This window comes from Dermacentor silvarum, chromosome 2, assembly GCF_013339745.2.
Source record: "Dermacentor silvarum isolate Dsil-2018 chromosome 2, BIME_Dsil_1.4, whole genome shotgun sequence".
Classification (NCBI taxonomy): domain Eukaryota; kingdom Metazoa; phylum Arthropoda; class Arachnida; order Ixodida; family Ixodidae; genus Dermacentor; species Dermacentor silvarum.
In genome coordinates, this window is record NC_051155.1 from 245,680,733 (window position 1) to 245,702,765 (window position 22,033).

General features: G+C 46.1%; 2 protein-coding genes across 2 annotated transcripts in view; one reads left to right on the plus strand and one right to left on the minus strand.

The window, feature by feature from the left end:
• Positions 1-821: 821 nt before the first annotated feature.
• On the minus strand, positions 822-9,134 carry LOC119443033 (ectopic P granules protein 5 homolog). Its single transcript, XM_037708159.2, has one exon. The coding sequence runs from the start codon at positions 8,913-8,915 to the stop codon at positions 1,476-1,478; it is 7,440 nt and encodes a 2,479-aa protein (XP_037564087.1). The 5' UTR covers positions 8,916-9,134; the 3' UTR covers positions 822-1,475.
• A 526-nt stretch (positions 9,135-9,660) lies between these two features.
• The window catches only part of LOC119443034 (FERM, ARHGEF and pleckstrin domain-containing protein 2-like), a 128,821-nt gene continuing 116,448 nt past the window's right edge, over positions 9,661-22,033 (plus strand). Inside the window, exons 1-3 of the mRNA XM_037708160.2 lie at positions 9,661-9,791; positions 13,728-13,911; positions 17,118-17,222. Coding sequence (XP_037564088.1) covers positions 13,771-13,911; positions 17,118-17,222 — 246 coding nt within the window. The 5' untranslated portion in view covers positions 9,661-9,791; positions 13,728-13,770. The remainder of the gene's footprint in view (positions 9,792-13,727; positions 13,912-17,117; positions 17,223-22,033) is intronic.

The window sequence follows — 22,033 nt, forward strand, 5'->3', positions numbered from 1 at the left end:
AGTGGGTATAAGCGTGCTCTCGACCTGGTGCTCAGCCATTATGGGACCTTAAACACTTGGAAAAAGGTTTGTCCCCAACCCACAGGTGTACCCACCTCAATAGGTGCATTTGGGGCTCCACATGAGTGCAAACATTTTTTTTTTTTTTTTGTGCTCATGAGGGTTACGATCGGAACTTAGGGTGCAGGCTCCTTTCCCAAGCGCATCACCCCTGAAGAAAGCCGAATGTCAGGCTGGGGTACACTTGAGCCCAGTTGAACCCGTGGGTGCCCGGTGGAGGTGGCAAATCGAACCCACAACCGAGGCAGGCGGTCTACAACTAGGCCACGGCTGTTTAAATGCATGCTCTTTAACACATTCGCTACAATCTCCAATCTCCACGCCACATCTTCATAAAAAATTAGGTATAAATTAGTTCCACCAAATCTTCTTTATATGTCTTTGTATGTCTACGCAAATTAAAGAAAACTGGGCAGATTTTGAGTCTATCTTCAAACGACATTATGCAGTGCCAGGGAAAGAAAGAAAAAAAGGTTTACTGAACATCTGGATTGTTTTGTTTTTTTTAATGCTATTCTGAACACTGCCCTAAGGTATACTTGGCCGTTGCCTTTAGTCCTTACCTATGTACTGTTTATGTTCCTATTTCTCCCAAAATTTGTCATCTGTGTATTCATTTGCAGTTGCACTTTTTGGATGTTTTGACTGCAACATCGTTTTGTGTTGTGTCAATTATGTATTTATTGCCCTCACTGCTGTTGCCTATTTTTAGAGTTTACTATATGTCGTAAATAAGTAAAACATAATATCTGCAATGGTACCTGCATTTAATTTCACTTACAATGCACGCACCAGATATAAAAGCATGGACTGAACCGCCATTAAATGGCATTAATCTATACAAAGATATTTGCCCATCTATGAGGAAACAATTGCCAAACATGTATTCAAGACTGAGCACACTTTTTCTGAACCAATAGAAAGAACGGTACTGTCCTGAATGTGCGCACCACATATAAAAGCATGGCTTGAACCGCCATTCAAAGGCATTAATTTATACAAAGATATATGCCCATCTATGACACAAAGGAAAGAATCGCCAAACACATATGCAAGTCTGAGCACACTTTTTCTGAACCAACAGAACGAATGGTAGTGGCTTGAATGCATGACACAGCTCGGAAAGAAGGCAAGCTATTGTACCATTTCGTTTGTCATAGGCTGTGGTGTCACTGTGTCTGGTCTAATTTCTTGCATCAATTGTTACTGCACCATGAAAAAGAGGTTAGGTCACATCCTGTCGCTGTATGTATACAGAACGGTAATGACTGTGGGGTCCTTTTAAGAAACGAGTACTCAAAACATTGATAGCCATTAAAATTTAACTTCTAACATTATATTGCACGATACTGCACCACAATTTATACATCTTGGAATCGTAAAGCAGAATTTTCTAAAAAGTCCAGCACACACAATTACATGATGCCAAAAAAGAGGATTCGCAGGAAGGCCTTCTCACAGTAAAAAAAGTTCACAAGGGTCTGAATAAGGTGCAGGCTGTCTCTCAAGGTGAGGCTGGAGTCTTGCACAAGGTTCAATGCTTCTTGGATCTCCTGCTGCAGTGGCAGGTAGGCTTTGGTAGTCTGTAGGATTTGAAGTCGTGAGAGGGTTTGACTTGCAAGTACAGTGTTATCTGCCAGTCGTGCAGCCACAAAGGCAGCCACAGCACGGCAGCAGAATCTGAACCGCAAGGACACTGTCGACCGACGACCCATACCCAGAGCTCCAAGAAGGCCACCTGTGTCACGATCTTCACCCAAAACGCCCAGTGTTGAGCAGAGATTTGCCAGGAGATTATCTATTGCTTGCAGACTGCTGCCAAAGTCGAGCTGGCGAAAGCTCAAGGCCAGAAGCTTGGCCCACAACAGCAGCAGCTTAGGTTCAGACTCTCCACCAGCCCGGCCTTGAGAAACCCAATCGGCCAGCTGGTCCAACAGAATGCGCTCGTCCTCGGGGCAGCGGCACTGTGGCAAACAGTGCAGCACATAGCACAACTGGGTCAGATGTGCAGCCTGGCAAGCACACTCTTCCCTGAAGACAGCCACAGTCAACTCTGGCACCCGGAAAGCACCTGCTGCCTGCCCCCAGCCACCATCAGCGGCAGCATTTCCCTCAAAGAATGCTGAAAGACAAGCCTCAGTCACAAACACAAGGTGATGCACCGAGGCAAGGCTGGTGCAGGCTGCTGCTAGAATGGCCAACAGAACTGGATGTCCTGAGCGTGTGTCAAACCAGGGTAGCAAGCCTCCACGCAATGCTTGTTCTTGAGCACTGCCCTTGCTGGCACTGTCAAGGAGAGAGAGGGCCCGACCCAGAATTGCCACGGAGCTTTGCACTGACTGACACTGATCCAGGAGCTGTGGCAGCAGCAGTGCCACATCTTGGACATCAGCTACTGGCAAAGCGGGCCCATAAAGTTCTACAAGTAAGCTCACAAATGCAAGTTGCTTGTTTGGGTCTCTGCTGCTGCTGCCAGGTACCATGCATGACACGACCGCCATGAACTCTAGCATCGTCCTGCTAGTGCAGCTACTCTGTTTCACAAGTTGGTACACGTCACAGTTGCAGGCAAATGTCTTCTGGATGCGGTGAACCAGTTCTACAGGAAGGATGCCCCATTCATGCTCGTACAGGGAGCCAAGTGCGCTAGCTATGAATGTGGTCATATCTTCACGCCAAGCAAGAGTGGCTACAAGTTCAGCAAAACATGAGTAATACTCCACTACACATTCAGGCATTAATTGCTGAGCGTGATGAAGGCGCTCTTTCCAAGGCACTTCCACAAAAACTTTTACCAAGAAGGCTAAGTGGCGGGAGTATTTTTCTTCCAAGAGCTTGCAAGCCAGCCTCATGTCATCCACAGAGGGAGAAAACTGTGACCATGGCAGTGTGCCAAGAGCAGCTTGCAGTGTAACAATAACATATTCTGGAGGGTTGGTCCATACATACTTGACAAAATAGTGCTGCCAGACAAGTGACAGGACATTGACATTCCAAGTGTTGTGGCAGCAACGGTGGAAAAAGTTCAGTGCAGCAGCCAGAGAGTTGGCCATACTGGCAGCCTCTTTAGCATCTCCTGGTAGCCATGGTGCACAAATGCTCTTGCCCTCACTTAATTCCAGCCAGGGCCCATAGAGCAGCAGCACAGTCTTTGCAGCTTCTTGCAAGTTGTCATTCGGAGCCTTGACATTTTCCCAAATATAGCAGTATGTGGTGACAGCGAAGAAGCGAGGCAACACAGGCAGAAAAGGTTTCACTCGACTGTATAAGCCATTTTTAACTGTGGATGCATCGGATTTTCTCAGTGCCACAAAACTTTTAACTGTGGCATTTATAGTGTCTGTTGTTTCAGCCAAAGACAGGAAGTACTGATGTTTTGCATACTCCTCATCATATGCCATTGCTACTTCATCAGGCATGCAGTAGCCAAGTGCCTGCAGAAAGATACCCCAGGTAGTCACAGGAATGGAGCAGGACACTGTGCCTCTGAGAAGCATAGCAAGAACCACTGAATAGTGGTCAGGGAAGTGAAACTGTAGCAAGTTATGCAGATGCACATGGAACACTTCAACTAGTGGCAACAAAGCTTCTGGTGGATTAACGCCACATTTGCATAAAGCCACCTCCACAGACTCCAGCAACTGCTCCCGTACAGCTCTATTGGGTTGACAGCTAGTCAGCCAACATGGCAATTCAAACTTGGTCAACAGCACAAAGACGGCATTATACAGCCTTGGGACAATGCACGAACTCACAGACTGGTACATAAGGGCATACTGGTCTTCATTTGCTGCTGCTGGACTGAAAAAAGGCGCTACATGACCCACTGTGCTTGGGTCATTAAGGATTGCTAGCAGCACAGGTAGACATTGGTTAGCCCGGTTGGACACAAACTCTTCTCCTACCATGTCCAGGCACAATGTTATGAACTGTCTTGTGGGTGCATGCTCCACCATCTCATTGTGCAGTGATCCGACCAAATCGAAAAACAACTGACTGCCAAGAGCCTCTAGGGCTTCCTTGTTGGCTGAAGAGGCTTGCCGGTGCCGTTGAACCAACTGGGTAAGGCAAGCTTCTAGCTGCACGTGTGCACAGCAGCTGGCATGTGGTGGGGGACGCTGCAGCTCTGTCAGGGTGGCAATCCACTCAGTTCTGTTCTGTTCAATCTTGTGCAGAATTCCCATAGCCTGACGAGCTTCATAGTACTGCAATCTCAGGTGAAGGGGGCCTTTGCACTCTTCGTGATAGTCACAAGGCACAGCCAGGTGCACATAAGCAGAGACATTGTCATAGAGGGCAGGCAGCAGCTCCTCTCGGCAGACACGATCCAGCTTGGTTAGCTTGTCTAGCTGGCCAATAACTGTGCTCGCCTGGCCTTGTAGCACTCTCAGCTGAGTGGACACCATCTCCTGCACTTGTGGTGCAAGGCAAGGCGCAGCAGGAATAATGGGTCGCAAAGTTGGCACAGCGGGTGCTGGCATTGGCCCTTCATATGTCTTGAGCCGAGATATGATGCGCTCTTCAGGAGCATCCTCACAGGGCTGCCTGTTTCTGCAAGGGCGGCTGACATGTGGCTCCTCTGCCAGATGTAGGCTCTGGAGCTCATGTCGCCCTTGCTCCATGGAGACAAGCTGATGCCAAGGCTGGTTGTTTCCTTGAATGATAGCACACAGTGCTTCAGGGCAATATTGAGAGGGCAGGGCACTAAAGTCAATACTGGTGGCCTGAAGACGAGGCTCTTCCAGCCATAAGCCAAATGTTCGATACATCTTGAGCAGCATCTCACAGAGGTTTTTTGATGCTCCTTCTTCGATTGCACACTGTTGGAACCAATGGTCTGCTAACTCATTTAATCGCCGCTTGATCTTTTTCAGCAAAGGAAAGTACTTCGCACTCTCAAAAAAACGTGGGCCCACACTGTTGCCATTGGGGCATCTCTGCAGGTAGAGAAAGAAAAACTGTTGCCATATCAGAGGCAGAGCTTGGTGGTCTCCTTTGGTTTGTAAGGCCTGATGGGCCCACCGGTACAGCAAGAGAACATCCAGGGGTGCTTGCATTGTTTTTCTGACAACGATTTCAACTGAGAGCTGCGGCGACTGTGCCATGTTAGAGAGAACAGCTTTCCAAGCAGAGGCTACTTCGGGCACCTGGGCTTCTGCAAGCATTCCCGCCAAGGCAAACCAAGGAAACTGTGGCACAGAGTGTAGGGGTACTATGGCTGGCCAAGAGGCAATCTGGCTGCCTAGCACATAGGAGAACACTGTCCTCACCATTGACTGCGATGCTGCTGGCGCAGCAAGGTTGGCAAGCAGTTCTGTAAGCTGTGCTATTACACTCTCGAGACAGTCTGCCTCGAAATAAGCCAGCTGCACCAGAACATCTAGAAGGTACATGACATTTTCCCTGCCCTTGGTTTTGTACACTGCCCTGTGCATGGGGATGTCTGGGAGGTGAAAGAGCAGCAATATCCAAAGCTTGATGGGCAGTGACGGAAGGCCCCAGCGTTTTGCTTGGCAGACGTGACTGGTCATTGTAGCAGCAAGCTGCTTCAGCACGCAACCTGGCTGCTCTGATCCCACAAGGCTTTTAGCTGCTGCCACGTATGTGTTGTCAGCCAACACTAAGCGCTGTAAATCTTCTAAAAACTGCTGGCTGGCTGTGAGCATCTCTTGACGCAAGTAGAAGAGTGGCAGAATGTGGCGCATACACTTTACTGCTGCTGCAAATTGCTCACCAAGTGTGAGGGTTGATAGGAGCTTAAGGCCAGTGGTAAGCACTTGGTCCCTATAGTGGCCGACACTTCCCACAGAAATGGACAAAAAGATGGCCGGAGGGCAGAGGTCCTTGCTGGCCCTAAAAATTGGGTGTAGCCACTCACACTGTTCTAAGTCAGGTGCAATGTCTTGGGGAGGATTTTCATCCAAGATAAGACGAAGCTGGGCTTGATGGTCACTGTCAAAAGCATGCAGCTTTAATCGAAACATGATTGTCCAGATCCAGGAGACAAATCCCATGGGTGTAGAAGACTCGCCAGTGCCTGTGGCCAAGTAGGACAAGTAGCGGACCTGTTTGTAAACATACCCTGCTGCTTCAAATGGCACACAAATCTTTTCGTAGGCTTCGAGCAATAGCAATGCAAGTTGTTGGTGCAGGCTTTGATCAAGAAAAAGTTGGCCCTGTTCACCAAAGCCATAATTGAGGTTCTCAATCAGTAGTCGAGCCAGCTGGCTCTGCGGCGAGTCAAGCGGGTAATAGAGAAGAAAATGGGCAATTACATCCTGGTCTTGTTTGTCAGGCAGCCATAAGTGTAGTGGCATGGCTTGCATTAGGTAGCATGCCATTATGCCCAGTGCCATCATGTGGTCATCAATTGCATCTAGTAGCACTGACACAACACATGGTTGTTTCTGTGCAAGTGATGACAGTAGGTCTCGTCCCTCTTTAGCAAACTGCTGTCTTAGGTTCCGGTTCAGGTAAGTAATCTGAAAAATTTCTATAGCCACTATGTGTGTGAAGGCACGCCCTTCCTCCTCACGTGATGCAGCCATGTTAGCAAATGAAGTCATCAAGAAAAACACTTCTGACTGAAGCATATTGCACAGTTTTTCTTCAAAGCAGAGCTTATGGCCTTTGTCTTGCAGCTTTTCACAGATTTCACTTGGAGCTAAAAGTTTTTGCTGCACCTCCTCTTGGTAACTGTTGTGCAGGAGCCACAGCAACTGCCAGAGCATAACAGTGGACACTGAAGTATATGGAAGGACAGCCATAAACTGCCAGGCACCTGTGCTCTGCGAATAGAATATGCAGTTTACTGCACGCAGAAAGAACTGATCATACTCAACTTGAAGCCGCATCAGAAGGGCCGAGTCACTCGCACTTTGTGCTTGCATGAGCCGGAAGCTCCTCCAGTGGTCGGACACATACTGAACTGTGTGACGAATCAAGCGACTGATTCTTTTTGTTAACTGCCTGTATCTTGAGTGGTTGTATGTCTTTAGACCAGTATGGAAGATTGAGACCAGCTGCGATGCCACCGCGATCAGCTTAAGAACACTTTGCTCTGAACTTCTAGTCACATCATAGTCTTCGGGTATTACAAAGAGGAGGTGTTGAAAGATAGCGGCAAAAGGCACCTGATTCACCAGAGCCACCACATCATTTTCCCTCCAATGAACCACCGAAGGTGGCTCATCCTCTTCACCATCAGAGTCCAGCACTACCCAGGGATCTTGTCCGGCAGCAGCCTCCAAGGCACTCTGCAGCGGTTGCAGGTACTCTTCACGTTGCTCTATTGGTGACATAACTGTAGCCAGAGCCGCTAGGGCATAGTCCAGCTGCGGGCAGCCCAAGGTAGCTTGGTGCCAGTCAGTGTGCTCAGGCCATGGCAAGGGACTGGGCACTTGGACCAAGCTGATAGCCCACTTGTGTATTCCTGGAGGGCAACGCAACACATGGCTTAGCAAGAAGAAGTGGTCTGCTAATGAGGCTACACGTAACAAGAGGCTAGCCAGCATACGCAGCCACGACTGCACATCATTCACAAACACTTCGTCTTGAACAGCCTTTCTCAAAAACACAAAGAGCACACTAATGCATGTTCTCAGCTCAGCAACACCTTCTGTTAGTTGTGGCTGTGTCCCAGTGCTAATAGGCATGTTCTTTGGTATGTCCCGAAATGTAGCAATATCCAGGATCAGTTGAAAGTAGTAATCGATTTGGACCCGGAGAGTGCTAGCATTGTGCATGTACAAGACATGCTTCTCCCTGAGTAACTTGAGTAGCTCCTTAGACGATGACGCCATGAGAGATGCCACATCATCATTATACAGGGCACGCTGAAAGTAATGCTCTCCAGTAACTCGCTTGTTATCTGCACACCTCCCTTTCCCAGTGACAACATCTGGCACAATGTCCCACACGCATGTCTCGTGCTTCCCAACGTCTCCTTCGAGTTCGCGCACACTGCACACTGTCGCAGCTAAGAGTTCCCTGGACCGCAAGTAGCTCTCCAACAGCTTGTACAGTTCGTGGTGATTCAACCTTTTTTCTTGATTAAGGCTCACAAATTCCCCCACTATGGTTGTTCTTTCTTTTAGCCAGGCATTTTCGTACAAAGCCATTACTTGCTCTTCTGTGAATGGACGCATGCACGTTCGATTGTCGGGAATCTCTGAAAGCTCAGGGTACAGCCTGCCAACGCTTTTGTTTCTTCCAAGCGAATCATCACTAAGGGCCGTGACAGCAGCACTTTCTTCGATGCCTGAAACATGGAAGCGCACTGCGCTCTTCGCACTAGGGGAGCTGGGAAATGCGTAATGGCTGTCGAAAGTTTCAGCAGGGGCAGTTGGTACCTCAGGTTCAACTGTCGAGATCGGCGCCATCGCCAGCTGCGCAGTACTAAGCTCTTCAGTTGGCACCTCAGGTGGAACTGTCGTGGTCGGTGCCATCGCCAGCTGCGCAGTACTAAGCGCCTCATCGCTCTGTCGTAAGTCAGTATCATCACAGGCAGTCGGTTCCTCAGGCGAAACTTCCGATATCGTTTCCGTTACACGTCCGGCACTGGTTCTCAAGTGGCCAGCTTCGTTGTGTTGCTCATGGTCGGCTTCAGCATATAAATGCAAATCGGCGGTGCCCGGGTTCACAGATGGACACTCTTCACGCGCTGCGAAAGTTGCGTCGCAGTTATCGCCAGGGTGCTGAGAAGATGCGTCGACAGCCTCACCGTCACACAATGGTTTGTTTACGGCATCACTTCCTTTAACATTTGTTGTCACAGAAGCTGATCCTATGGAAGTTTCAGCAGGCAGGAGAGGTTGCTTCTTTCGAGATTTCTTCTTAGCTTTTACCTGCTCCATGTTGACATTTTTGTATAGAAGATAAGCTTAGGGGACGGGCGGGCACAGATAACGCGCACGGCACACCACAGCTGATTTGACGCTGGCTACTGGCTGCTGCTCGGCACGGCTAGCTATGGTTTACTGCGGTGACGTCACATTTTGTTGTTGTTATGGCAAGAGCAACTTTTGCCTGGCGCTACTGCCGCTCCGTGCCCCACCTCGGCCTCATGATTCGTACATACAGGAAACTCTATCCCACCACACGAGATTAACATTACCCACCACTTCTCGGCATTCATAACTTACATACAAGAGCACGACAGCGCCAGTTTTCCGAAATGGCATAACGAAACCAAAAAAAAAAAAAAAAAAACATGTCAAGCTGATGTGCTTTTTTTCGTAATTCTTTTCGCAAAGCAGTTAGATGCTAACGCGGCTAAAGCTCTTTGACCGATACGCTATCAAAAAACGTCATGAAGGAAATTTAGGCAAAGTGCTGCGCGATTACATCGCTACTTAACATAACAGCCAGCCTACACTCATCATTTTTATAGTATTTCAAATCCATAATATAATATACATTTTATACGAAATAACTATAGAGGTTTATAAAAATAGTCAACTGAATAAATACGGTATGCCTGAACGTTCTCAAATTTATTACTACACTAAACGTTATTAAATGGCGAATCAGCGGCCTCTTATTAAGCAACTGCTTTTTTTTTTTTTTTTTTTCCCTCTTTCCTTTTTTGCAGATGTTTATCAGTTGTGTGGTTGTGTGTGCGAGCGTTGCATGTAAACGGCAGTACGCTGTATTACGTTCTTTCACTCTTGTGGTTGTTTTGTATGATGCATGCGGTGCGATCTTCGTACAAGATGAATGATAAAACATCGGTAAGCAGCTAGTATAGTGCTACTAACCTACCTGCGCTGCCTTCTTTTAAGTTCCCAGATGAGTTTTTCCTCTGCCACTATGCAACCAAAAACGAGGCGTTGTCTACTGAGTGATCTAAGTGCCGGAATTTTATTTCGCTGGACTGTAGTCCCTTTGGAGTGCTTGTGATTTTCTAATTTTTAAGGTATATATAACTCCTCATGTCATAAGTGATTGCGGCTGCGGTACCGGGTCGATGTAGCTTTTCGCTTTAACTTTTTTTTTTTTTTTTTTTTTTTTGTATACTGTTCCGAGCGCAACCAAATGTTCGGCTTAATTGTCAGATCCGGCTGCTCGGAACCGTAGCGACACCCTTTTACCCTTTTCGTCTCGCACCATCCTTCAGGCGCCAGGCAGTCAGGCGAGAACTTGGTACCGGATCGTGAGCTTGTGCCCCTAATTCCCCTGGTTACATTTGTCAGTCGGGGCTTCAAGACGGGCTGTCATCGTAGTGCGCCAAGCGCAAAAATAATTATTTTAACGCGCAAATCGCTAATCAAAAATTTTTCCGGTCCTTTGTTTTTCCGGTAGCGACTTGTTTTATGTGTAATTTCAACAGCTGTGCATACGGATGGCAACGTAACCTTGAAAGAAAGATTGTCGTATGAAGAAGGAAAATGCACTATTCTCTATTGATGTCTTGGTTGTTTAACGAAGTTTATTTTCAAACAGAGTTAGAAGTTTAGTAGCTTTTGCGAAACGTAAAATTAGTGTATCAACTATGTTACAAGTCGTGATGATATAATTTTGACGTCGTCGTACTTTCGAGAAATGTGTGTTGATCATAGAGGCAGCAATCGGGCCAATGTTTCATCATGCATTACTCTGTAATAATGGCTCAGCAACCAAATTCTACCAGAAGCACCTTATTATTATTATTATTTTTTTTAGCTTTCGTTGCTGGCCAATACAGTTAAATACCGCAACCAGTGGTCATGTGAACCAGTAGCCTAGTACCATCGTCTGTGCGAGCTTTCAAATTTGTGCTGTCTCTCCGGGTGGTTTGCTTGTTTTGAATATGGCTTGGCCTAGTTCATGCTCATATATAAAACCACACAAATAAGGCTTTCTCAAAACGAAAAAAAAAAAAAATCCTTGGGTCTCGTAATATCTATTAATTATTTTCTTACGTATATTACAATCATTAAGTGAACAAACCAGTGAAATATGATTGAAACTGGCACATTGAGCGCTGATCTTCAAGTCTTTCCTCCAACTTTATGAATCCGATGTTTTGAATTAAAAAATCTATTTCATAATGCTAAATGAAAAACAGCATTTTACACTCTGTTTTAGAAGTTAGCTATTGTGACATACGAAACACTTTTTGCCCTTCACTTGGGGTGTCCTGGATCTCTTAATCTCAATTCCCCATTTCCTAGCATTCCCATGCATACAGCACTACTTCTCCCACTTGGTAGTTGTAAGGAACTGCGAGGCAGGGTGCAAAGTGGGTGCAGCTTAGTAGTCCTTGAGATGCAAACTCACAAAAACTAGCAACTGACACAGCTGACGGCATAGAATGGTTTGCAATTAATTTTGGGGAATGGTTTTATGGCAGTGGTTCAGTCAGCATAGAAATGTTGGGGAGCAAAGGCTGTCTTGATACAATGCCCAGTGAGCCATGACATTTTGAATATACGACTGACTGCCAGTTTTGCACGCGTCACACTGGTTTAGTCTACAGTGAAGGGCAGTAGGATACAAACGTAAGCTGGTTAAATGGTCATAGTGGTAAAACAGCACGAAAACAAGGCAAGGAAGCAGACACGATGTAGCGCTGCATCTGTGTCTGCTTCCTTGTCATGTTTTCACAGTTTTTTTTTCAGGGTAAAAAGTAAAAATGTAAGATGTTATCTTATTATTATTATATGTAGTTATAGCAAATGCTGATGTTGTCACCAATGAGTCACTTAATACAAGAAGTGAACTCTGTGTTGGTTAAAGGTTTGTTTCAGTTGTGGTTTATTGTTGTTTATTTACCCTTTTTATTTGAGTAGTGTCCATAGTAATGTTTATTGTGCCATTTTGTGGAGTATTAATTTCTACTTTGCATCATTTACACAGCTGCAGCTATTTTATTATGTTAAAGCCATGTCCAAGTCAAGTTTTCCAATATCTTGCGCTCTCAGACTGGACAGAGTGCACTTAAATCTTGTGTATCCAGTAATGTCACACCACTTCACGGATAATTTTTATGGACTCTTTGGGAATGAGCATCACTTGGGAGAGGGGGTAGCATTTATTGGTGGTTTTTGTTCCACTCTTGCAGCAAGACTCCAATAGGCATGAGTAATTGCCTTTAAATATATTTAAATCACAGTGACAAAATTGAATGGCTTTTACAACCACCATTTTTGAAAACCAACCCAAAGGCAGTTGGTCCAGACCTGTTTGCACAGCCAGAGTGACCCACTGGTTGGAATATGCTCCAGAGAAGCTATTTCTGCTCACAAATATTAGAGGCACATTGGAGAAGAAAGTTCTTCACATCAATGTTCTCTACCTGAATTTGCGGGAGGCAGATATCGGTGATATTGGTCGGAGTGTATATTAGCAAACACAAGTATTCCACAGTAATGCCTATATTGAATTACAATTAGTATTTATATTGAACAGCAGCAACATATTTCAAGTTATAATTTATCTTACTGCATCCATCAGGACATAGAATGCACTGAAATGTCAAATGTTGCACCACTGTATGGAGGTGAATTTGTGCACTGCACCTAGCACTAGCATGAGTGACACCATAATTGGTGGGACAGCTTTGATATACGAGATGAAGATTGATTCAGCATTAAATCTCATAGTGTTAAAACCACCTGCAACAAAATTTTGGGTCGCGTAAAATGCATGGTCTCAGATATTGGAGATATAGAGCAGCCTCTATGCAGGATGTTACGTTTGGAATATGAATGTATGCATTGCGAAAGGCCCGTACAAGTAGACGTTTTTGATACTGAAATAGAAAAAAACACTGCCATTTCCGCTCACTGAAAGTGATACATGACTTAGAATGCACAACTTTTTGGCATGACCTCCAAGATTAACCGTGACCCATGGCTTCTCACGGTGCACTGAAAAATCTTGGAGGTGATGTGCACACTTGCGTCATACCTGCCGACCACCAAGTGCCCTCATTCTCACCATCGTCAGGTGCAGGCACCATGACATGTTGCAAGCATTCCTGACAACTGTCACTAAAATTTGACAGCTGCTGACTGAGACCAGGCCACCATACAGTTTGGCATGCCAAAGGTCTGTGTCTAACTACGCCCTGACGTTAGTCATGGAGTTGTTAAATTACTTCATTTCTAATGAGATGTTGGCCTTGGAGAAGAAGCTGGTTGCAAAACATGAGGTAGTCATTTTCTGACCAATAAATCCAAGCAAAACTGGGAGCGGCATTCTTTTTGGCCAGCTGTTGTGGCAGTATCCTTGCAGGGCACAGCAAGTTGGATCCCCATTCAGTGCTTCTTGGACTTTCTTGAGCATTCCAGAGTGATGGCGAAGCATCTAGTCTTCTGTGAATCATGCGACTTTTATGATGGAAAGTTTGTCAATCAAAGGTGTAGTCAGTGAAACTTCAGTTGCGAGTAAGCGCCTGTGGTACCAGTTCTTTCTTCTACCTTGTGTGCCATGTTATCCTCATGAATGATTATGGATACTTGAACCACATCCTCAAGTTTAAGCAAATCCCCAGCTTTGTCTGCAACATCCGCAAAAGGTCATCAGCTTGGGTGCAGTGTAGTAAACATGCACAAGGTGCGAGCTGGGGCTGCGTCGTATAGCGCAATGCCATACCAGTCTCATCACTAGCCCATTAGTCTAGCATCAGACTAGCATGCCAGTTTCACCAGTCTATCCTTTTAAGCTGGTGCTGCTATGTGCAGGAGGTGCGCTGAGCAGATGGTGGCCAGGTGACAGTGGCAGCCCATGGCTGGGCGCCATTCCGAGGGGGGGTCTCCCAGCAGCCCCCCTAAGGAGGAGGACCTCCGGCCAGCGGTGGGGGCAGGCCGCAACCTGGCTGTCCAGGTGCACTTGCTCGATGACACAGTGAACACGTTCAATGTGCAGGTGAGTTGCTAAAAGTTGGTGCATCTTGGTGACACTGCAGTTGTCCAGCCACTGCAGCAATGAAGAAGAGAGCAGGTTTCAGCTTAATAATCTTTTGTACATTGAACTGCAGATTTAATTCTCAAGTTCCCTTAAATTTACTTTGTTTTTGCTTGTTAAGCTTCTGATCTTGTTGGCGTTGGTAACATTGTGCTGTTGCCATCCTGTGGCACAAAATTGTGTACATGTCAAAATCTGTTCATACCTTGGGATTGGAATGGTGCTGTGCTGGCAAACTGAAAGTGGCCAAACTTACTTGACTTGGTACTTGGTCTACACTGCAACTTGTTCCTATAATGTCAAGCAGCTGGCCCTCTGTGTCACATTTCAAGATGCAGGGAATTCTCATCAAGTATGTTGGGAGGAATATGAAAAAACCTCACCAATCTCACATGTGGCAAACACCCAGGCCTTATGTCTGTGCCAAATGAGTAATTTAACAGCGCACTCCACTTGTCTTGCTTATAATTCGGGATGTGGAAGTTAGAGGCAGACTTGTATATTCAAATTTTTTAGCCTTGTTTAAGCCAAATCGCAACTTTTGTGAGCTGCTGTTTGTTACAGTCAACGTCTGATTTTTCGGGCTCCCTATGGACCGCAAGGATGTCCAAAAAATCTGGCAGTCCGAAAAAACGAATGTATGCCTGGGGTAACTGCCCTCAAGGGCTCAAATTGCCACAGCCACGTCCAAAATGGCTTTAAAGGCCTGCCAGTACACTTTTAGGCGTCTCAGTGCTCGTACTGTGACAGGACACGGTGAGTGTGCGGTTGTAAATCCTATGACAGTGGCCCCTTTGTACTCTTGGAAAGTATTCTTGAAAAACTCTACTTTCATTGATTTTGCAGTAATAAGTTGATTATCGGAAGAGAAAATTACGGTCAAAGTGCCATTTAAAAATTTTGTGCCGAAACCACATGGCTGGTAGATCACTGTGACGTCACGCATTGCAAACTACCTTTTTGCATTTCGGCTGCTGTGGTTAAGTAAAAGTTCTTGAAACTTCATAACTTCAGTCTTAGGCTCTCTCAGAATGCAATGTAGTCCATTTCTACCGATGAAAATTTAACTAGGTCTAAGCATATGGCATTAAAATTCATGACTTCATGGTGAGCTGGTGAGGAAATGTCGAGTTATTGTCGCCACCCGTCTTTCGTTTTTGCATCTTTTCTTGCTTACCAAGCATCCTCTTGCACTAAGAGTGGCTTTTTTGGTATTGTGAAAACTTAATTAACACAGCTCAAACCATTTTTCTCTTTAGTGTCCCTTTAATTTGCTCCAGAACACAGTTTCTGTGCCGACAGCAGCATTCCACACCAGCAATTATAGGCATTAGATGCGAGGCAGAAGGCATGTGACATGTAGGTCTTATACTGTGCATTTTGATGATTGGTTGGGGTGGGTTAATGTTGTGCATGTAATGATTAATTTTTTTAGAAAAGTGCGTTTTACGCTTTTTAGAACTACAAAAAGGTCTCACTTGTGTGCAATATAAATTCAATATGTTTGCAACTGACAATAGATGTGCTATCCAGTGGCTTACAGAAAGCATGCTCTTCATCTTACGTCACATCAAGCTTGGTGGCAATTCAGGCTTTTCCACAGGTGTTTCATCGTATGGGATGACATATAGCTTCTCGTTTATATGAAGCATCCTGCATGCGAGTTCTATTATACGAGAGAAACTCATTAGAGTATGTTGGCCTGTCCATAAACATATTACAGTTTACAGAATGCCAACTCACCAGAGACATAGGTGTACACTGCAGAACTGGTGGTGCCTTCTTTTGGCACCAATGTCAACTAGAGCAAGCTATAATTGTGAGGAAGGTGTCAGCAGCGACACTCAATAGAGTATACTATATGTCTTTAAATTTTTTTCCCTTCTGTGAGGACAGTGACTCGACATAAAACATTTCTCAGGTGTTGTGGTTGAACAAAGTGTCGCAAGATCTAGCTTCTAGTGCTGCGCTAATGTGTCACACATGTAGCAGATGTAACCATAGTAACAACACCTGTCAGAAATTGGGCTGTGTTTTATGAACAGCGCAAGTCTTTGCTGGGTGAATGAAATGTGAAAGGGTATGCCTCTTTTTTTTTTGTATTGTGCACTTTTATTTTGAATTTGTAAGTCGAATAAATTTTGCTTGATGGTGTCAATTTTTATAATTCCTTTTGCATTCATCTCGGGACCATACAAGAAACCCATTGTGGGACAACACTTGGCAGGAAAAAGAATGCCGTAGGACCTTTTTAAAGCGGCCCTGAAACACTTTTTGAACATAGTAAGAAAACGTTGATGCTGGGAACATGTGAGCCAAATATTACTGCACTGCATGCAGCAGAAAATTTACGGTCTCGTGTCAAAAACATTGAAAAAATTAGCAGTGGCTTAGCTCGGCTATGCCAGGATATACGCAGCTGGCGGCGGCGACGGCTTCGGCGCACCAGCTCGCGCATGTGCAGCACAGCTCTCCAGGAGCCACGCGAAACTGCTCAACCTCGGCCAGTGTAGTTCACGCTACAAAATAGTTTTCTCTCGCTTCTGCAATGCCGTCATGCAGCATCATCGAAAGCGGCTGGCCCACCAACACTATTGCCTAATTTCGTGATCGCGAGAGCATTCTCAGTAATACATAACTGCTAACTTTGAAATAAATAATTGAAAAATATATGTCTCTGATCTCAAAAAGACAGAAAAATTATTTCATCTTTGCACTGTGCGTAGCTGTGTCAGCTGTGCGGGGCCTTCGAGATGGCAGTGGCGTGCTGCAACAACCCCTTTTGGCGTCGCAACGCTCAACTCCACTTATGGTTGAAGGAGTCAACAAAATTTTTCAGCACGAGATTTGTGAGAAGGCCATTCTATGATTAGTTAGAAAAGTGTTTTAGGGCCCCTTTAAGTAGAAGAGAAAAATGGGTGCTTGTCTGTCAAAATAAGCTGTCCAAGTCTGATAAAGCTAACATGTGTAGCAATGTTGTGACTACGACTATGTTGCTATACAGTGCGAGTGTTTAAACGCACTATTTTGTAATGCAAAACGTTGGACACTGAAAGTCATGCTCCTGCCAATATCTTGTTTCAAATTTTGTGTTCCAAAACTGTTCATTTGTACATTCATAATCTATGTAGCTGTTGTGTGATGAATAAACTGTCCTTTGATTTCAGTACAAGGCGGCTGGGCGTGTTCTGTTTGACCAAGTCTGCCGAGTCATCAACTTGCTTGAAGTGGACTACTTTGGCCTGGAGTACGCTGATAGCAATGGGACCAAGGTAAGCCATTTCTTCTGCTACATTCATCAACATAGCAAGTTGCCAGCATCTCCTGGCTTTGCATGCCCTGTGCCCATGTCTCGGTCATTAGATGTTATGATACAAAACAGGAAGTGTTTTAGAACACAGCAGTGCAGTTAGGGACTTTCACATTGTACTACAAACTTTGCGTAATACTGCATGCCTTTACCTCAAGTGAGAAGAAAAGTTGTGTTATGGGGGGGGAGTGAAATCTTTCTTTCCTTTTTTCACATACTTGCACATGTGCAGGTTTGTTATTTGGAACCAAGGGCACCACACAGGAATGCAGACATACAAATGATGTTTATTGCTCCTTGTGCACAATACTGCTGTCCCGGTGAAATGCAAGGCATAGTATCTCAAATTTACTACACTTAAAAATGACCAACACATTTTGTAGGGATACCAAGCTTATTGTGTGCTTATGTGAGTCCTTGAGCATTTGTCGGTGGGGTCCAGCAAACTGAAGTGTGCAAAAGTAATATTGTGTTTTTCCATGCCAGTGCTGTGTTTAGAAACCAATTAAAACGCTTCCTGTGAAACAGTCCCTTGAAGCTTGCTGATGAGCACTTTGTCGGTCTGCATGTACTGACATATTGAAGTCAAGCAGCCTTCTTCATGCCCCTCCCACCTCTCCCTGTAACCTGTGCTATTATGTGGTGCCAGCAGTGGAGTGCTCACAAGTAGTTCCTTTACGCCGATGATGCAACAATAGTAGCAACAGCCACAGCCAAAAACACCACTGAACTATATTAGGTAAGTTAAGGTAACTGTGCTGTACATCTGTTAAAAGAATAGTTATATGAACATGAACCCAGCTAAGTCGTAATGAGTAGTTCTCCAGTCTAGTCAAAGTGATGACCAATTTACAATTATTCGTAAATAGCATTGAAATTAAGCAAGCAAATCATGCAAAGTTCTTAGGAGCCATTGTAGATTCCAATCTAAAATTTGATGTGCATATAGCTTTACTCATTAGGAAAATTAGTTTTTGCATATGAGCCCTAATTAAAACCCATTCAATATCAGGCTTTACTAAACACTTCTGTAACTTGTGCACATTAATTCATGCGCACAATATTTATTGTACAGCTCTGAATACAATTTGTTTAGAATGGTCAATCGGCTTATTGAGTTACCGTCTTTCGCAAAAATAAGTACGGCTGACACCGCGGTGAGACCATGCAGAGTCAGGCCACATGCTAGTCTATGCGCTATAAAAAAAAATTAAAGTGGAACCTAGCAGCTACCGCGAGGTTTTTTTTTTTTTTTTTTTTTCAATTATTCAAGTACTCTAAAGGCCCATAGGGCATTACATAGGGGTGTTACAATAAATCAATAATAGTGACAGTAGACGTATTCAAACAGGTAATACATGTTAACATAAAAACAACACAAACAAAAAAAATTACGACAAACCGTCAAAGCATTAAAACGACACATCCTAAACCTTGAAGACACCTATAGTCATTAAAAGGGGTGTTACACAAAATGAAGGTTACCTAGAATGAGGAATTCAAAAGAAAAATGCTTGGTAAAATGGTATCAGCTGCGGATGCTGGTGCAGTCCGCAGCCGGCCATTTGACCACTCAAAGCAAGTATGATTCACTATACCACTGTTTCACCTATTAGGAATTACTTGCTTAGTAAGTATCCAAAAACATGCACTAAAGAACTTTTACATCACCTCTTTCATCATCTAAGCTCCTATCCTCTAAGTGGAAGTACTACCTGTTAATTGCTTATACAAATCTAGTTTGATGATTCTTCTGACTTTGCGGCCTTCAAGATTCCATTGATGCTTCTTAAGTTTTCAATTCAGAATTAGAAATACAATTAAACCTGGATATAATGAAATTGACAAATTCCAGAAAAACTTCGTTATAAAGAGGATTTCGTTATATGCAGGTTCGGCACAAAAATTCGAAAAACAAACGCTTACCGTATTTACTCAATTCTTATTGCTTACCGATGGCTTCGTATAAGGCCTGTTTATAGTCTGACGTTATCGGCGTGCGGGCCAGCGTCGTTTGCGGCCAGTCACGCTACGCCGGTTGCGCTGCGCCAGCCGAAACGCCATCCTCTATACTCCGACGCGCACGTCGTCGGCTGTTATCTTCAGAGCATGCGCAGAACGATCCCAAGCCCGTGCACCGCTTTGAACGGCTGTCTGCGACCATCGGCGAAGAGGTGTGGGCGCCTTTATTTCTTCGGGTGAAATGGCATTGCGGGTCGACGCGGTCGGCGCGACCAACGCGTGAATAGTTCAGGAGCCAATTCGGCGCCGAGCCCGTAGGGGCACGTTGGAAGCCACTGGTTACGTTGGCTGCACCGCTGCTGATGTAGCGTGCGCGTGCGCGCGCTTACGGCGGACTATAAACGGCCTTATTATAGAGCGTCAGGTTAGTGAAGTAAAGCGCAGAGACTTGTGCAGTAAGCAAAGAGTAGCGCTGCCAGCGCATTGAAAAAAAAAAAAAGAATGTTTCTTTTTTTTCGGCAACATCAACTGGAAAAGGAGAGTGCCGGCTTGGCGGGCTAGGCCAGCTGCAGCAAGTGGCGGGATCAGGTTTGAACGAAGGGAGGGGGAAAGGTCACGCCAGTGGCAGCAAGATCGCCGGGTCGAGGGATGCAGGCCGGCCTCGCGCACGCTCGCATGCACACACACGTGTGCTCGCTCTCACCTTGCAGTCGCCGTGAATTCGAGCGCGCCAAGTGCGCCGCCGCCGCTTCGCATTTCGTCGTGGCGGAGAAGGTGCTTCCGGTTGCTGCTCGCGCAAAAATGACAAAATTTGGGGCGAAATCTCTAGGTTGTCGGCGGGGAAAATTCGTTATTTCGAGGGGGTCTCCCGCTGCCACTTCGTTATGTAGAGGTCTCAAATACATGTGCTTCTATAGAGTAACGGCGGGGAATAGAAAAACTTCGTTATATCCAGGAATTCGTTATATGGAGGTTCGTTATAAGCAGGTTTAACTGTACTACCTTTGCTTTATCAAACAACTTTCTCCCCCTAAAAATCATTACAAATTTTTGAAAACAAATAGTTTGTTTGAGTGCCATCTCTATCTGGAGAGAGAGAGAGAAGTAACATTTATTTGCACCCGTCAAAAATGACGGGGGCGAAGGCTTAACTCTCAGCCCCCATTCATCCCCCTAACCGGCGGCCGGAATCCCTTGGGACTCGGTGGCGGTTGTGGGGATGCACGACTCACGCGTCCCCTGATGTTGTTTTCCCCGCATGTCTCCTGTAGTCCGGCTTCTCCGCGTGGCTAAGCCCGGCGGTGGTCGTGGTGGTTGCGGCGCATTGCGGGAGATGGCGCGAGTGTCGCGATGCTAACGCCGCCGAACGGCGGGGTGACTTGGGAGAGAAAGGTTGAGGGCGCTTCCTCTTTGGGTTGGGATCGGGGAGTGACGCGGACGTCCCGTGCGTGCGCCGGTCTACGCTTCGCAAGACGTCTCGCGTGGCTCGGAGCGGGGCACCGGTATGGACGAACACGGATCGTTCGAATGCGCCACCGTTCGCGTGACTGTACACGTCAACGACTAGGGCTAGGCGATGGTATCATAGCATGGGGTGAACATATTCATTCGCTATCCGGTCGCGGTGAGTCGGAGGAATTGATTTGTCGCGCGCCCATGTGAATGTTCTATTGGTAGTAATTCGGCTAGTGTGTATTAGTGTACGAAAGGCGCAATAAATGCCCTTGTGATTGTTTGCACTACTGTGTTGTCGTTCCTTTGTCTCAAGAGCACATGTGAGACCCCACATCTGGCACCCAACGTGGGGCCTCTTGGGACATTGGACGATAATTTTGAGTTTTGCTCGGTTCGAGACAACCTTTGTTTGAACCGAAGCGTATTCCTAGCGTGGATTTTGATTGCTAGCGTCGGCGGCGTGCTTTCTTGAGCAAGGCGACGGTTGCTGTAGCGTGTTTGAACTTTTCAACATGCTAAGCCTTTTCGCGAGTGTTTTGAAGTACACTCGTCGGTACGAGAGCCACGTGGTCTGCATCCTGGGAGAGCAAGGCCTAGCGCCCGCGGAGCATTGGCAAGCCTGAAGCGAGTGAGTGCGGAAGCCTCGTGGGTGGTCCGAATTTCTTATGTAAATAGCTTCTTCTATCTCTTCGACTTCGGAAGTCGCGGCTCAGGGAGCTGGGTGGCCGCGGGCCACTGGTGTCGCTACGGGCTGACTGGTATTGCGGCCTGGCACCGGGCTCTCTGACACCGTCTTGGACGGTGGGCGCCATCAACTCTGATGCTGTGTGCACCGAGCGGGGTAGGACCACCTCACAGAGCTAACGTCTCCTCGCGGCTGCCAGTTGTGCCCATTTTGGGTGATGTTTTTTTTTTTTGGATGCCGGTTGTTGTCAGGGTAGCGACGCATTAGGCCTAAGGCTTTACGAAGCCGCCTGTCGCACGTGGAGGGACACAACCTGGTGGACCGGGGTGTTGAGGTGTCGCACGTTGCTTCCCTCATTAGTTCGCCTCGCACGAATTGAAATTACGTGTTCGACTCATGAAAGCAAGCTTTGTTCACGTGAACTTAGCAACTAAAATGCCGTCCCATATTTCGCTAGCCGAATTGAACATCGTACCACGTGGGCGATGTATGCCGAATTCCTCTCCCTTGCACTACTTTAGTGTTTGTCGAGTGCGTTGAGTGCACGCAGCGTGAGCGGAGTCACCCCTGGTTTGCGGTCACCTGCACATCGTCAGCGCTGCTGCCGCGGACGCCAATTGAGCTACCCCAGGCGATGCAGATGCCTGTGGCCAGTTCGGCGCAGCGATTTC